Here is a 14,796-nt window from a genome sequence, read left to right as displayed (position 1 = left end):
CTGGGGGGGGGGGTCCCCATTACTCCCCGGGCTAAGGCAGTCCCCGGAGCAGAGCGGGTGGTCCCGGTCCCCGGGCAAACCCCGGTTCTGTCTCCCTCCGTGCCCCGAGCACACTGTGGGGCCCCGTGGGAGGGTGGACGGGTGCAGAGGGCTGGGGGGGTGGGAGGTGAGACGTGTCCCGGGGGGGTTCTGCACTGGGAGGGGGGAGGGAGTTACTGCACACCCGGTGCTGGGGCTCCGGTACCGACGCCCGGGGATGCCCTGGGGCACCGCGGGGAGCCCTGTCGGGGCCAGTGGGGGGGGAAGGCAGCCCCGTCGGGGCGGGGCGGGGGGAGCAGCCGCCCAGCACCGCCCCACAGCGGAACCGGTCCCGGGAGCCGCCGCGCGGGCCGAGGCCGCCCCCTGCTGGCCGCCGGTGGGGCAGTGTGTGTCCGGGACGGCGGCACCGGGATGGCGGCGGAGGGAAGGCGGGGGACGGGGAAAGGAGCTTCACCGACACCGGCCAGTCACCCGGGGGCGGGGAAGGACAGAGAGCCGGGGGGACACGGAGGAAGGACAGACAGCCGCCGTTGGCTTTCAGTTTTATTAAGAACCCCAAACTTGGTACAAATCCCTGAAGGAGCCGCAGGGAACAGCTGTCCCTGGGCACAGCCCCGTCCCGCTGCCGGCAGAGGGAAAAGGCACAGGCAGGGCAAAGGCAGGGTGAAGGCAGGGTGAAGGCAGGCCCCGGCTCAGCCCCGGTACCGGGGGCCCCCGCTGCCAGCCCCCCTGCCCAGCAGAAGGCACCCCACAGCCGGTACCCCAGCTCCTCCCGGGGTTGGGCAGCTCAGGTCCCGGCCCCCCCTGGGGAGGGGGCAGGCAGAGCAGGCAGCCCCAGGCAGGATCCGGCTCCACTGCCATAAGCTGAGGAGATGCCCCGGCTACAGAAGCCCCCCGAGGGGGGCACCCGCCTTGCCACGGGGCTCTAGGTGCTGCCGGGGGGACGGGGTGGCGTGGGAGGGGTGCTTGAGCTGCAGCGCCAGCCTGCTTCCCTCCACCTCGGCATCCTGGAGGGGGGGAGAGGGGGGCAGAGATAAGGGCGGGGGGGGGGGCTGAGCCCAGGACAGGGCACCACGGCCCCCTCCTCCGGCCCTGAGGGGCTGCAGGGGCCCAGGGCACGGCGCCCACCCCCAGCTCACCTGCATGGCAGCATAGGCTGCTTCTGCCGCCTTCTTCCGTGTGTAGTTGATGAAAGCGCAGCGTCGCTCTGGCAGCATCCGGATGAAGCGGATCTGCCCAAAGCTAGGGGGTGGAGTGTTAGCACCCACCCCAGAGAGACAACACCCCCCCCCCCCCCCATGCCTCCCTCACAGGACCAGGAGCACCAGGGAACGGGGATGGATGCAGGGCGTGGGATCTTGGTACCAGGACGGCAACGCAAGGCAGGACGGGCGAGGGGCTGGTGGGGCACCAGGGGGCTGCGGGGGCTCAGCAGGCAGACATGCTCACCGGCTGAAGGAGCTGTGCAGCACCTTCTCGCTGATCTTGGCAGTGATGTTCCCCACCCAGAGGGGATAGCAGTCCCTGTCAAACCACACCAGCATCACCAGCAGCCAGCTCTGTCCCACACACCAGTTTGAGGACCCTGCCCCAGCACCACCAGCTCCATGGGAGCTCTGGGATGCACCTGCTCCTGCCCACCACCCCCAGCGAGCACCAGTCACCATCCCAGAGGGGCATGGGGCCACCACAGCCCCACCATCCGCGGCCCTACCTGGCAGGATGGGTCGGAGGCAGCGTCTGCTGGCTGCTGGCCGCAGCCCGGCTCTGGCCTCTTGCCTGGCTCCTGGAGCTCCCGACGGTCACGAAGCCACCTGTGTCCGTGTCCCAGCAGCTCCTGCTCACCCACTCCCCTGCTGAGAAGCAGGGATGGGCTCAGCTGGCTCCACAGAGCAGCATGGCCCTAGCAGCCCCACCAAGACCTTCTCCTGTCCTGAGACCACCACCCAGGTCCCCCTGCACCCTGTGGCTGTCAGCTCTGCCAACAGCTCCAAAGCAAAACAGCTGCCGGCGCCGAGGTCCCTTACCGGAAAGAGGCAGTGGTGGCTCCCCAGCCTCCAGCAGGGATGGGGACAGGGGGATCCCCCCTGGGCTGTGCCGGCCACAGGAGCTGTTTTGCTGTGGGGTGAGACAAGGTTCAGGCCCTGCGGTGTGGCAGCTGGGGATGCCGGGGATGCCAGAGCTGGGACTCACCCGCAGCAGGGCCCGGCAGGCCTCCAGCTGGGCGGCCGCATCGGCGTTGGCACCGTCCAGGCGCAGCAGCTCCTCGAACGTGCTGATGGCCTCGGCGTAGCGCTGGGGCCAGCAGAGAGGGGCTGAGCTTCTGCTGCTCACTCTGGCCCCCCACCCAGCTCTACTTGCACCTTGCAGCCCCCCACCCAGCCCCGCTGGCACCCAACGGTCTCCCGTTTAGCCCCACCGGCACCCCACGGCCCCTGCCCAGTCCCGGTACCTTCAGCCCGCGCAGCGCCTTGCCCTTGCGGAAGAAGCCTTTGGGCCAGCCGGGCTGGAGCCCCAGCGACACCTGTGCATCCCTGAGCGCCTCCTCATAACGCTGAAGCTTCTCATAGCAGTAGGAGCGGTTCCCAAAGAGCCTGTGGGGAGACCAGGATCGCTGCTGCCCGGGACCTGCAGTCCCCGGGGAATGCTGCTCCCCGGCCCCCCTCACTCACCGGTGCTCCCTGGGGTTCAGCTTCACGGCCTCCGTGAAGGCCTGCACAGCCTCAGCGTAGCGGCCCTTCTGGGCAGCCTCGTTGCCACGGCCTGCGGGGAGAGCATCGGCCGCTGCCGACCCACCGGCCCGGCCGGGGAGCAGAGCTGTGCCCCCACCCGCAGCGGGGACACGGGCATTTGCTGGGGATGAGCAGAGGGGAGCAGGACGGCGGAGGAGTTGGTGGCTCTGCCATCATCCAGCCGCAGGGGAAAGGTGCCTTGGGGACAGGCCAGAGCCATGTCGGCCTGTAAAGAGCCGTGCCAGAGGGGAGCCCTGGCACAGACCTCCCTGGGGCAGACCTACCCACAGAGCCGAGAAGCAGCAGGGCAAAGACCCCATGTGCCCACCCCCTTCCCTCGCAACCTGGGGGGAGCCTAAGGCACTGACCCGCGATAATCAGGCTCTGCTCCACCACGCTTGTGTCCAAGGGCACAGTCTCGGGCTCAGGTGCCTGTGGGGTGGGCAGGCAGGGCAGCGAGGCCTTGGGTTCCTGTGGGGTGGGCAGGCAGGGCAGCGAGGCTTTGGGTTCCTGTGAGGTGGGCAGGCAGGGCAGCGAGGGCTCAGGTGCCCATCAAGCGGGCAGGTCACTCCCCAGGGCCCTGTGGGCTCCAACTCACCTTCCCCGGTGGTCTCCTGCCCAGCTCTGCATTGTCCATCCTGGCCGGCTTCTCCTTCCCAGGTGCCGGCAGCCTCACGCCTGCTTTCTGCCGGGCTTTGAAGACGAAGGTGCAGCTCAAGTCCAGCTCATCCTGGGAGAGGCAGGGTGGGCGAGGCGGGCAGACCCCCAGGCCCATCCACAGGGCAGACCCTGCACTAGGCTGGCACCCATGCCAGAAGCTCTCACCTCCATCTCCTCAGCCTTGGCCTCCTGGCCTCCTCTCTCCTCTTCCGAGGAGGCTGTGCTGCCCCCAAGGCATGGGGAATGGCTGGGGCCCGGCCAGCCCTCCTGCTCCTCAGCATTGCTGTTTTGCGGGTGCTCAGCGCCTGCAGGGCTGCTCAGGGATGAGGTGCTCTGGAAGAAGAGAGCAGGAGTAAGACAGCAGCCGAGGACAGCGGGGCTCTGCCTGCCCACCCCTCTCCCCACAGCGTCCCACCTTCAGAGACATACAGGACCCCTGAAGGCTGCTGCGGCACCCACAGCCAGGCAGGGTCTGGGGTGAGGCGTCAGCGCAGTCACTCACCAACTCGGCTTCCTTCTTGCTTTTCAGCTCTTGTCCCAATTTCTCTCGTTTCTTCCGGTCTTTCTGCTTCTGAAAACCGGAGAGTGAGCCATGAGCAGGTGCCAGGCAGAGCAGCGCAGACCCACCCCGGTCCCATGCCACAGCTCTGCCTCAGCGCTGCTGTGGGGGTGGGAGAGAGCCCCGGCCTGCCCCCAAGATGTGCTTCCCTCCCAGGGCAACAGCAAGGCTCAAGAGAATGGGAAATGCGGGCAGCTGCCTGCATGCTGTGGGCTGGCAGGGCAGACCCCCCCGCGGGGTGCACCCACCTTCTTTTTCAGCTTCTTTTTCTCTGCTTTCCTCTTCATCCGTTCCTCCTCCGCCACCAGCTCCCGCGCATTCCTCTCTGCTTCCTGGGGGAGCGACGCTGTGAGCACCAGTGCCTGGCACCGTGCCACGGCCAGGAGAGCGGGACAGCCCCGGGTGTGGGCAACGCTGCCAGCTCCCAGCCACCCCCCCCAAGGAGATGGGAGAAGAGGGACTGGAGGATGCGACAGGGCCGAGGTGGGGGCACCGTCGGGAGCAGAAACAGGCAGCAGACAGGCAGCCCACGGGCAGGGAGGGTGCCTTCACCTCGGCTGTAAGCTGGTGCCTCCAGGGCGCAGGCAGCCTGTGCATCTTCATCTGGAGAGCGCTTGGCGGGGGCTGAGTGGGCAGAGCCCCCTCGTACAAGAAAGAGCTCTTGAACCCGCAGAAGTTGTAGGGGGGGTCGCTGTCCTCGCTAGAAACGTCCCAGTGCTGGCTAAAGTCTATCCACTCCTCTTCATCCTCATCATCCTCCCCGCTGGACTCCTCCAGCCGGCTGGGGTAGTACCAGAAGCCCGGGCCTGCACAGGGAGAACCGGGGCCGTCAGCGGCGGCTCCCGAGCGCCGGGACCCCCGGCAGCTCCCCCCTCCGCCCCGCCTGGTGACTCCTCCCGACTCACCGCGGCCGAAGACGGCCCGGGCCCCGGACGCTTCCCCCATCGAGACGGCCTGCGGCGGCACCGGCAGCTGCAGCGGCGGCGGCGACGCTGCCTCCCACGGGGCTCCAGCCGCCCCCGGGAGCCAGCCCCCGGCCCCAGCCCCCGCCGGCCCCCCACATACCTGCCGCTGGCTATGCTCGGCCTCGGCGGCGCCGGGCAGGCAGTGCCGGGGGCAGAAGGGCGCTGCGGGGAGCGGAGCCAGCCCTCAGCCGTCGGAAACGAAACCGAAACGCGGCGGCGGGGCGGGGGCCGGGCTCCTCCCGCTCTACCGCCCCCCCCGCCCCAACCCTCACCGGCACCGGGCACCCCCTCCCCGCCCCACCGAGCACTGGCCCCGGCGGGCCGGCTCACAGCGCGGCTCCCGTCGCTGCGGGACCCTGTCCCGGGACCCGCCGGTCCTGCCCCGGGATCCCCCGGCCCCCTCCCCGCCCCGTACCGCCGCTCCAGCCGCCGGGGCCGAGCACACAGCCCCAGGGACAGGCGGCGGGGGCGGCCCCCAACCTGGAGGCGCCCAGGCCCAGCCCGGCCGGGTCCCGCGTCCCGCCCGCCCCCCGCATCGCCCCGGGCCGCCGCCGCCGGAAGTGGGGCAGGGCGTGGACCGGAAGTGGGAAGGGAAGCGGACCGGAAGTGGGGCATGGCGCCGGCTGAGGCTGCCCGGCCGCCATGTTGGGTGCGGGCAGGACGGCGGCCCGCGAGGCCCGCACCCAGCAGCACCGGGGCTCCGCGTCCCCGCCCGCCATCACCGCCTCCCCTCAAGCCGCGGGTCCGGCCGCCTTCCGCTGCTCAGGACCACCCCCCCGCCTCCACCGGGGACGGCGGCGCTGACCTCGCAGCGGGTCAGCCCTGCCCGTTCCTCCGGATTAGCGCGGGCGCGGCCTAAGCCTATTTCCTCCCACCGCCCCCGGCGATGGCCCAGCATGGAGGACGGCGGCCCTGAGCGTCGCGGCGGGGAGCCCTGCCTGCAGGTGAGGCCCCGAACGGACGAGGAGACCCCCCGGGCTCAGGCCGCTCACCGGGGACACCGGCTGGGCCTTGGGCCCGGTGCCGCCGGGCGACAGCACCGGGCCCGAGGCCGCTCTCGACGTCTCCTTGACAACGGCCCAATGGGGGCGTGGCCTAACTGGGAGGCGTGGCCCCGGCGGGGCGACTCCGCGGTTGCCAGCGGCGAAGGGCGGGGCCCGCTTTCCCCGGCCCACGCCTCCCTCCCCGCTAACCCCGCCCCTTCGCCGATAGCCCCGCCCCAGCCCACTCCCGGGGCCGGTTTGCGGGGGTCCTGACCTGTCCGCGGACCCTCGTAGGTGGGTGAAGGCGATGGCGCCGGTCTGAGCGGCCTCATCTTCCTCCTCCGGACGGCCCGCCCGCCCCTGCTCCCCCCGGGGGATGGGGCTGCCCGGGGGGAACCCGCCGAGACAGGTGAGGGGGTGGCCCAGGTCTGGGGGGGACACGACAGAGCCCGGCCCTGGGGCCTTCTCCGGTACGGGCCCGGCGGGGCTAATCCCCGCCATCGCCCATGGACCCGTGGCAGCAGGGGGGCTGGAGAGGAAACCCTGATGAGGTAGACCCTCCTGAGAGGGGTGGGCGGCTGTAGGGGGCAGGACAGGGGAGAAACGCTGCACAGTTAACGTGGAATTAACGTGGAATTAACGTCTAACACGTCCAGAAGTGTCGCTGGCACCTGGCAGCCCGCTGGGACAGGTCCTGTGCCAGGAGGGGCTGGGGGGTCTCAGAACCAATGCTAGCAGGGCTGGGCTGGCTGCAGAGCAGTGTGGCTGTCCTGCCATCCCCTCTGGGTACCGAGGCAAAGCCGGGGTGGCCGTGGGAAGGGGCTGCCCCTCCGGCCTTGCCCCACACCCAGGGTCCCTGTCCCTGCAGGCAGCAGCTCTCTGGGGGGCCTGGCCCGCTCCCTGCAGAAGGCAGAGGCCATGCTGCGCAGCTGCGTCAGCCCCGGCCTGCGGCGCCTGCTGCCCCCGCGGCCCCGCCAGCGCGGCTACGACGGCAGCGAGGACGAAGAGGAGGAAGAGGAGGAAGAAATGCCAGCCCTCCTGGCTCCGCTGGAGCAGAGCTTCCAGGGGCTGCGCCGCTGCCTTTGCGTCTGGGAGGACCCCCGCACCGAGACCTTCCGGGGCCACGTGCGGCCCCAGCCTGGCGATGGCACCGCCGCCTTCTCCTACCACCCCGTCCACCCGCGTGTGGCTGAGCGTGGCGCCGCCCTTCATGCCCTGCTGCAGCACCGCCACTACCTCCGCCTCGCACGCGACTACAGCCGCCGGCTGAAGGCCGCCTCTGACTTTCTCCGCCAGCTCCTGGCACTGGCGGAGCAGCCAGAGCCGCCGACGGGGGAGCTGGGGGCCGGCTGGCCGCTGCGGGGGCTCTGCCAGGAGCTGCGGATGCACGCTGGCCACTGGAGTGGGCTGCGGCGGCGGATGCGCAGTGACCCGTGGCTGCGGCCGCTGCTGCTGCGCAGGCATGAGTTGGTGGCACACATGCGGCGGGCGCTGCTGCTGCTGGCACTGCACGCCACGCGGCTGGCCGAGCGCCACGCCGAGGTGCGGCTGCGGGGGCTGGCTCGGGCCAGTCCTGCCGTTGCCCCCTCTCCGGCGCTGCTCTCTGACCTCTTCCAGGGCCTGGAGATCTACAACCAGGTGGTGGGCGACCTGGCCCTGGAGCTGGGCACCGCCGGTCGCCTGCCTGCTGGCATTGCTGGCTGCCACGGGGTCACGGGGGACCGCTCCCATGCCTTCCCCGCAGCCAGGGTACTGGGGATACTGGCGGCTGAGCGGGGCTGGCTGGTGGCCGAGCGGCTCCAGCCCCTCCTGCAGCCATGGGACGGTGGCGGCGGGGCAGAACACGTCTGCTGGGAGGATGCCATGGTGCCTTGGCCCCCGGAGCGCAGCACCACGGTGGCGGCGGATACGGGACCCTCTGGACGGGAGGAGCTGCCGGGCCTCGCTGGGGAGCTGAAGGCACTGTGCAGGGAGGACGAGGAGCTGATGGGCCTCGTCCTGGGGGGCCTGGTGGCCTCCGCCGACAGCCTCTGGCACCACGTCCTCCACGGGCCCAAGCAGGAGAAGCCAGCGGCAGCGAGCCCCGAGCCCCTGGAACTGCCGGCGTCCAGCCCAGGCACGGCTGCCAGGCCAAGCTCTACTGGCTGGAAGTCGGTGCGGTGGCTGGACGCCTCCCGCGCGCCAGCGGCCGAGGCCCTGCACGCCCAGTACCGCCCGCTCTTCTGGGGGACTGCTGGTGCTGCTCTGGGTCACCGCCTGGGACTGCCACACTGTGGGGTCGGCAGGACCGTGGCCGCCGCGAGGGAGCTGAGCCGCACTCTTGCCCAGGGTAGGTGGGGGCCAGAGCGGTGGGGGCGAGGAGTAGCTCCCCAGTATCCCTCCAGTGCCACCATGGGGTGCACTGGCCCTCACGCCCCGTTCCCCTGCAGCCCGTGTCCCCCGGGAGTGCGAGGAGGAGCTGGGACGGCTCTGCCTGCGCCTGCTCTGCTGGGGCGTCCTCTGGAGCTGGGAGAGAGGTACGGGGTACAGGGTGGGGGGGTACGGGCAGGAGGGTGGTGGGGGGCTGCTGACTGGTGCCCCCCTGCAGACTTCACCTGCGCCCTGGGCTCGGGTCTGTCCGACAAGTGCTCGGGGGAGCCGGTGCTGGTGGCAGGACCGGTGCGGAGCAGGACGGCGTGGTGCCTGCAGCGGCTCTACCCAGCCCTAGCCTTCGCCCTGCGATGCCTGCGGCCCCTGCCTGCCTGCCTGCCCGGTGAGTGAGGTCTCGTGGGGTGGGGATGAGCATGTCGGGGATCCCCTCTGGGCTCCCCCCCGGCCCCTGTGACACATGTCATCCCCTGCCTCCCCCAGGATGTCCCCCTGGCTCGCCCTGCCTGCGCCTGCAGGTGCTGGGCCGCTGCCTGGCCACGGCACAGGCTGCCTGCTCCTGGCTGATGGGCAGAGCCTGCCGGTACCTGGCGGCCTGGGCCCTGCCCCAGTTCCTGCTCGTCACCCAGGGGGACCTGCAGGTACGCAGGGGACAGGGACCCATGGGTGGGTGCGGAGCCTGGGCTGTGGGGCTGGCTGCTGGGTAGGATTCCTCTCGCCCCTCTTCCCTCCAGCTGCTGAAGATGGAGACAGAGAGGCTGGTGGTGCTGGTGAGCGGGACCTTCCCGGAGCCTGGGGATGCCCCCCCCCAGCTGCCTCTGGCCCTGCTGTCCCACCAGGAGCAACAGCTCTGCCAGCAGATTCACTCCATGGCTGCCAGCATTCAGGTACAGCCCAACCATAGGAGCCGGCTGGAGCCATGCCGTGCTGTGCTGGGCCCCGGTGGTTCTGGTCCAGCTGGGCACGGCCAGGGGAGCCACAGGGTGCCGTGGGGCCGCTGTGGCACACTGGCTCCCCCCGCTCTGCCCCCAGCTCTTCTCAGGGGAGGTGCTGAAGATGTTCTCCACCGACTGCAAGCGGATGTCGGCGGAGATCTTCGACCAGACCATGCCGCTGGGCAAGCACTGGAGGGTCGGCCTCCGTGCCGGTGGGTAGGGGTGCCTCAGTGGCGGGCAGGGCTGCAGGCAGGGCTGCGGGCAGGGCTGAGCGGGTGTCCTGTTCCCCCCCCCCCCCTGCAGACCTGCCCAGCTCCCCCAGCGCGTACGCGGCGGCGGCGGCCCAGGCGGTGCTGGGCCAGGTGCTGCAGGGTGCCCAGCTCCTGCCCCGCGATGCCCAGGCGCCCGCCCTGGCCCGGGTGACCACGGCTTTCTTGGAGGCTTGGATGGATCACATCCTGGCCCAGAGGATCAAGTTCAGGTAACGGGTGGCGGTGGCGGCAGGGCTGGGCCGGCACGGGCAATGCCGGGGCGGCCGGGCTGAGCGCCACCGGTACCCCCCAGCCTGCAGGGAGCCTTGCAGCTGCGGCAGGACTTTGAGCTGGTGCGGGAGCTGGTGGGGTCGGAGCGCTACGGGCTGGCCCCCGAGACCCGGCAGTCCCTGCTCTCCCTCCGAGTCTTCCAGCAGATGGACGGGGCCATCCTCTGCCTCCTGCAGCAGCCCGGCGGGGCGGCCGGGGGGGCCCCCCGCCCCTGGCACTCCCTGCGCCGCTGCTGTGAGTCATGGGGGGGGACGGTGATGGCCCCCCCACCTGCCACGCTTGGCTGACCCGCGGGCTGTGGCCGTGCCAGGCCGCGGCAGACAGCAGTCCTGGTTCTGGGGAGCGCGGCCTGGGGGGCAAAAGCTGCTTCTCGGAGCACCCCTTGCCAGGAGGGAGGGTCCAGGATCCCTCGACCCCCCCCCAACTTCCATCTTCTCTCCCCGGCCAGGCTCGGACGACGGTGCCCACCCACAGGAGCTGGGCGCGGGCAGCCTGCACGGCCTGGAGACCCTGGAGACGCCGGCGGCAGCAGCGGGGACCCCCCCGGCCGCCGGCAGCGCCGAGGTGCCGGCACGGCTACGGAGCGGCGTCCCCGAGTCCTACCTGTCGGGCAGCCAGCAGCAGTGGCTGTCGCTGCGGCTTCACCGGGCCCGGCGCTGGCGCGTACCCGGACTGCCCTGCGTCGGCAACAGCCCCGAGTCCTGACCGCGCGCGGTGGCAATAAAGGGGCTGATCCGGGGGTCCCCGTCTCTGTGTCCGTCTCCGTCCCCTTCCCTGTCCCCGGCTACGGGTGGGAGTGGATTCCGGCCCCCGGCGGGCTCCTGCATCCCCAGCATGGCCGGAGCATCGCTCCCACCTTCCTGCCTGCTGCTGCCCGCAATCGCTCCTGCCTGCAGCATGCTCGAACCGGCCCCCGTACGCGGTGGGGTGGGCTTTAACCTGTCCCCGACCCCCTCGCCCCGGCCGCCGGGCTTCGGCAGCGGCCCCGGCGCCGCTGCCGAAGCCCGGCGGCCCGGGCGAGGGGGTCGGGGACCGGTGATACCGGAGCCCCCGGTGTGACTACGGCTCCCATGATGCCGCCGTTCCCGGTCACTTCCGTCACGGGGCGGGGTCCGGCCGAGCTGAGCTCCCCTTCCCGGTCCCGGTCCCGGTCCCGGTGCGGCCCCGGTGCCGCCCGTCATGGCCGTCCCCGCCGCCGAGCTGGGCGCCGCTGACCGCGTCCCCTTCGCTACGGCAAGTAACGGCACCGGGACAGGGACCGGACCGAGCAACCCCCTCACACACACCCTCCCCTGGGGGCTGAGCCCCGCTTGGGACCGGGACCGGTGGGGGCTCTGGGGGGGGGGATGGATGGTCCATGGTGGGGGTTATTGATTGGGGTCCCTGGTGGGGCAGTCTGTGGGGCTCGGGGGTCCCTGGTGGAGCTGGATGGGGGGGGGTTCCCTGGCGTGGTGGGGTTCCCTTGGGGGTCCTGGGGACAGTGCGTGGTGGGGGTCCCATGGGGGGGTCCCATCGCGGTGCCCCAGCACGCGGTGACGGTGCCCACGGTGTGCAGGGCCCCTGCCCGGCGGCTGCGGAGGAGGAGGAGGAGGATGGGGACGAGGAGCTGTTGGGGGCCGGGGGTCCCCGCACCTGGACCCCCCAGGAGAAGCTGCTGCACGAGGCGCGGCTGAAGGCCAAGGCCAAGCGGCGGCTGCGGCGTACCTCCTCCCGGGACTCGGCCCGCGAGTCGCTCTCCGAAGGTGCCGAGCCTGGCCCCGAGCCCGGCAGCCCCAAGGGCAGGACCCACGACCGCAGGTCCCGCATGGGCAAGGGCCGCGGGCTGCCCAAGAAAGGTGAGGGGCGGCAGCGCCTGGCAGGACCCCTCCTGTCCCCCCCAGTGGGGCTGGGACCCCACATAGCTCCATCACTCCCCTCCTGACACCCTCCCCTCCCCATGGAGCTGGGACCCCTCCTGCATCCCCTGTGGGGCTGAGCTCCCTCCCAGTGCCCCAGGTTTAGTCCCCACCTCGGGGGGGCCCCACTCGGGGGCCTCAGTGCCCCCCGCCACCGAGCCCCCACTCACCCCGCATGTGCCTGGTGCAGGCGGTGCCGGAGGCAAGGGTGTGTGGGGTGCCCCCGGCGTGGTCTATGGCTACCAGGAGCCTGATGCCCGTGACCCCAACTACGACGAGGTGGCTCAGGTACGGCCCCAGGCCTCCCCCCAACCCTGCATCATCCCCTGCCCTCACAGGCAGCCCCAGCGAGGGGCCGGCCGGCTGCAGGCAGTGGTACAGGCAGGGGTGGCATCGTCCCGTGACCGCAGGGGGACACAGTCTATGCCACCGTGGTGCCTGAGTTGGAGGAGGGGGAGCTGGAGAAGAACGTGCAGCCCATGGTGCTGGAGTACTTTGAGCATGGGGACACCAGCGAGGTCATGGTGCGTCGGGGCAGGGGTCTGCGAGACGGGGTGGGCTGGCATGGGTTGGGGTCCTCGGGGAGGGGACAGGGGCCCCTCAGTGACAAGGACCTTTAGGGACGGGGAGACTGGGATGGGAAGGGTCCCTTGGGAGCAGTTGGGGGTCCATTGCTGATAGGGACCCTTCGGGAAGGGGCACAGGCCCCTGGGGAGGGGGAATCCCTTGGTGGTGGGGACCTTCAGGGGGGTCAGACTGGTGCAGGGGAGAAAGGGGGTCCTGTGGGAATGGGGAGTGTCCCTGGGGAGGGAACAGGGGTCCCTTGGGGACATGGACCCTCAGGGATGGGACAGACAGGCTGGGACGGGGAAGGGTCCCTTGGGGAGGGACTGGGGATCCATTGCTGATGGGGACATTCAGGGGTGCGAGGCTGGCATGGGGCAGGGTCCTGGGGGAGAGGAAGGGGGTCCCTTGGGGCTGGGGAGTGTCCCTGGGGGAGGTCAGGGGTCCCCTGAGGAGGGGCTGGGGGTCTCCTGGGGCGGCCGGTGGGGGGTAACTAACATGCCGGGCACAGGAGCTGCTGCGGGGGCTGAACCTGGGCAGCCGTCGGCACGCGGTGCCCTCGCTGGCGGTGGCCCTGGCGCTGGAGGGCAAGGCCAGCCACCGCGAGCTGACCTCCCGCCTCCTCTCCGACCTGGTGGGCCACGTCGTCACCCCCGAGGACATTGCCTGGGCCTTCGACAAGATGCTGCGGGACCTGCCCGACCTCATCCTCGACACCCCCGAGGCCCCCCAGGTGTCAGCAGACGTGGGGATGGGATGGGGACGTGCTGGGGCTGGGGACACGGCTGTGCCGGGGGATGCTCTGAGGGGACGTGGCCATGCTGGGGGGATGCTCGGAGGAGCCACAGCCACACCGGGGGGGCCGTGGCCGTGCTGGGGGATGCCCGGCAGCTGTAGGATGCAGACGGACAGTGGGACTAGGCAGGGCAGGGTGCTGATGCTCCGTCCCCAGATGCTGGGTCAGTTCATCGCCCGTGCGGTGGCCGACCACGCGCTGCCCCTGGATTTCCTGGAGCGCTACAAGGGGCGCGTGGACTGCGAGCACGCCAGGTAAGCGCCGCCCCGGCCCCCGCCGCCCCCACCGCGTGCCGCCCTCACCCGCCTCTCCCACAGGGCCGCCCTCGACCGCGCCGCCGTCCTGCTGCGCATCAAGCGCGACGTCAACCGGCTGGACAACGTCTGGGGCGTGGGGGGCGGCCAGCGCCCTGTCAAGCACCTCGTCAAGGAGGTCAGCGCCTGTCCGACCCCCCCAGTTGCATTCCACACTGTGTCCCCCATCCCTGCCGGTGTCCTGGTCCCCTGGACGCATCCCCCTGCTCCGTCTGTCGTGCCTGTACCCCCTCGCCTCTGGATCTGCCCCCAGATGTCCCATGGACACCCCCCTCTATGTCCCTCGGGATGTGACCCTGGCTGTGGCGTCCCCCCAGACACGTCCCCGTGCCTACCCAGGGCAGCAGTGACCCTGGCTGTCCCTGTGCCCTCCCCACGTCAGGACCAAACCCCCCCCCAGCCATCCCCACTTCATGTCCCCGTGCCCCTACCCCACCTGCCTCTGTCCCCAGATGAACCTACTGCTGCGGGAATACCTGCTCTCCGGGGAGGTGTCGGAGGCCGAGCACTGCCTGCGGGAGCTGGAGGTGCCTCACTTCCACCACGAGCTGGTGTATGAGGTGAGGTCTGGGGGTCCCAGGGGTCCTGGGGGGGGGTAGAGGTGCCTCACTTCCACCACGAGCTGGTGTACAAGGTGAGGGCTGGGGGTCCCGGGGGTCTTGGGGGGGTCCCCCCCTGCAGCCCTGCTGACACCCGCTGCCCACAGGCGGTGGTGATGGTGCTGGAAGGCTCCGGGGAGGGGCCCGTGGCCATGATGGTGACGCTTCTGAAGGTGCTGTGGGAGACGGGGCTGGTGACGCTGGACCAGATGAACCGGGTGAGTGTGGGGTGTGCGTGGGGGGGGGCGGTGAGCAGCCCACCCCCAGGGCTGACACTGCTGTGTGTGTCTCCCCCTCCCAGGGCTTCCAGCGGGTGTACGAGGAGCTGGGGGACATCAGCCTGGACGTGCCGCTGGCTCACAGCCTCCTGGAGCGGCTGGTGGAGCTCTGCTTCGACCGCGGCATCATCACCAGGGCCCTGCGGGATGCCTGCCCCGCCAGGTACCAGTGCCGGGGGAGCTGTGTGGGAGGGTGGGGGTCCGTGGGTGTGCTCCCCCCCTTCATCCTCATCCTCCTCCTCCGCAGGGGCCGGAAGCGCTTCATGAGCGAGGGCGATGGGGGACAGGTCAAGCAGTGAACCGGGGCGCTGCTGGCCATCGGCCCCCCCGCAGCGGGCTGGCGGTTTGAGGGGAATGGGGGGCAGAGCCTGCTGTCCCCCCCACTCCGTGGGGCAGGGGCAGCCCCAGCCCCCCCGCAGCCACTGCCTTGTGCCCGGGACCCCTGCCTGTCTGTGGGGCTGCCCTGGGACCACCCCCCCGGCCCGGCTGTGGGGTCGACGAAGGGACACAATAAAGCAGCTTCCAAAGACGTGCTGAGTCTGGCCTGTGTGGGTCGCAGGGGGGGTCC

At 71.0% G+C, this 14,796-nt stretch overlaps 3 protein-coding genes across 8 annotated transcripts; 2 read left to right on the top strand and 1 right to left on the bottom strand.

The window, feature by feature from the left end:
- Window positions 1-554: 554 nt before the first annotated feature.
- On the bottom strand, window positions 555-6,290 carry TTC31 (tetratricopeptide repeat domain 31). Of its 5 annotated transcripts, none has more exons than XM_049835532.1 (17): window positions 6,213-6,290; window positions 5,056-5,117; window positions 4,896-4,944; window positions 4,543-4,796; window positions 4,239-4,322; window positions 3,934-4,002; window positions 3,597-3,764; window positions 3,370-3,501; window positions 3,140-3,281; window positions 2,712-2,802; window positions 2,492-2,633; window positions 2,233-2,334; window positions 2,067-2,157; window positions 1,754-1,895; window positions 1,489-1,563; window positions 1,179-1,281; window positions 555-1,046 (listed from the first exon to the last, which is right to left on the bottom strand). In XM_049835532.1, the coding sequence occupies exons 1-17, from the start codon at window positions 6,268-6,270 to the stop codon at window positions 921-923; spliced, it is 1,890 nt and encodes a 629-aa protein (XP_049691489.1). In that variant the 5' UTR covers window positions 6,271-6,290; the 3' UTR covers window positions 555-920. The 5 variants fall into 5 exon arrangements, with proteins under 5 accessions (XP_049691489.1, XP_049691457.1, XP_049691463.1 ...); XM_049835500.1 differs by lacking the exon at window positions 6,213-6,290 and adding an exon at window positions 5,371-5,754; XM_049835506.1 differs by lacking the exon at window positions 6,213-6,290 and adding an exon at window positions 5,371-5,754 and having other exon boundaries at window positions 1,754-1,892.
- On the top strand, window positions 5,796-10,522 carry CCDC142 (coiled-coil domain containing 142). 2 transcript variants are annotated; one of them, XM_049835477.1, is made up of 11 exons: window positions 5,806-5,899; window positions 6,233-6,347; window positions 6,807-8,267; window positions 8,368-8,454; window positions 8,526-8,690; window positions 8,789-8,946; window positions 9,040-9,192; window positions 9,338-9,452; window positions 9,544-9,721; window positions 9,805-10,016; window positions 10,231-10,522. In XM_049835477.1, the coding sequence occupies exons 1-11, from the start codon at window positions 5,852-5,854 to the stop codon at window positions 10,485-10,487; spliced, it is 2,949 nt and encodes a 982-aa protein (XP_049691434.1). In that variant the 5' UTR covers window positions 5,806-5,851; the 3' UTR covers window positions 10,488-10,522. The 2 variants fall into 2 exon arrangements, with proteins under 2 accessions (XP_049691442.1, XP_049691434.1); XM_049835485.1 differs by lacking the exon at window positions 6,233-6,347 and having other exon boundaries at window positions 5,796-5,899.
- Window positions 10,523-10,804: 282 nt separating this feature from the next.
- On the top strand, window positions 10,805-14,757 carry LOC126053372 (programmed cell death protein 4-like). The gene is made up of 11 exons (XM_049835544.1): window positions 10,805-11,015; window positions 11,338-11,617; window positions 11,868-11,965; window positions 12,088-12,201; window positions 12,753-12,974; window positions 13,194-13,291; window positions 13,355-13,469; window positions 13,804-13,911; window positions 14,058-14,168; window positions 14,252-14,391; window positions 14,476-14,757. Exons 1-11 carry the CDS (start codon window positions 10,962-10,964, stop codon window positions 14,525-14,527), a joined length of 1,392 nt encoding a protein of 463 aa, XP_049691501.1. The 5' UTR covers window positions 10,805-10,961; the 3' UTR covers window positions 14,528-14,757.
- The last annotated feature ends 39 nt before the right edge of the window (window positions 14,758-14,796 follow it).

This window comes from Accipiter gentilis, chromosome 3 (assembly GCF_929443795.1).
Source record: "Accipiter gentilis chromosome 3, bAccGen1.1, whole genome shotgun sequence".
Taxonomy (NCBI): domain Eukaryota; kingdom Metazoa; phylum Chordata; class Aves; order Accipitriformes; family Accipitridae; genus Astur; species Astur gentilis.
The sequence above is the reverse complement of the archived record's forward strand: the minus strand, read 5'-3'. Positions and strand labels throughout refer to the sequence as shown.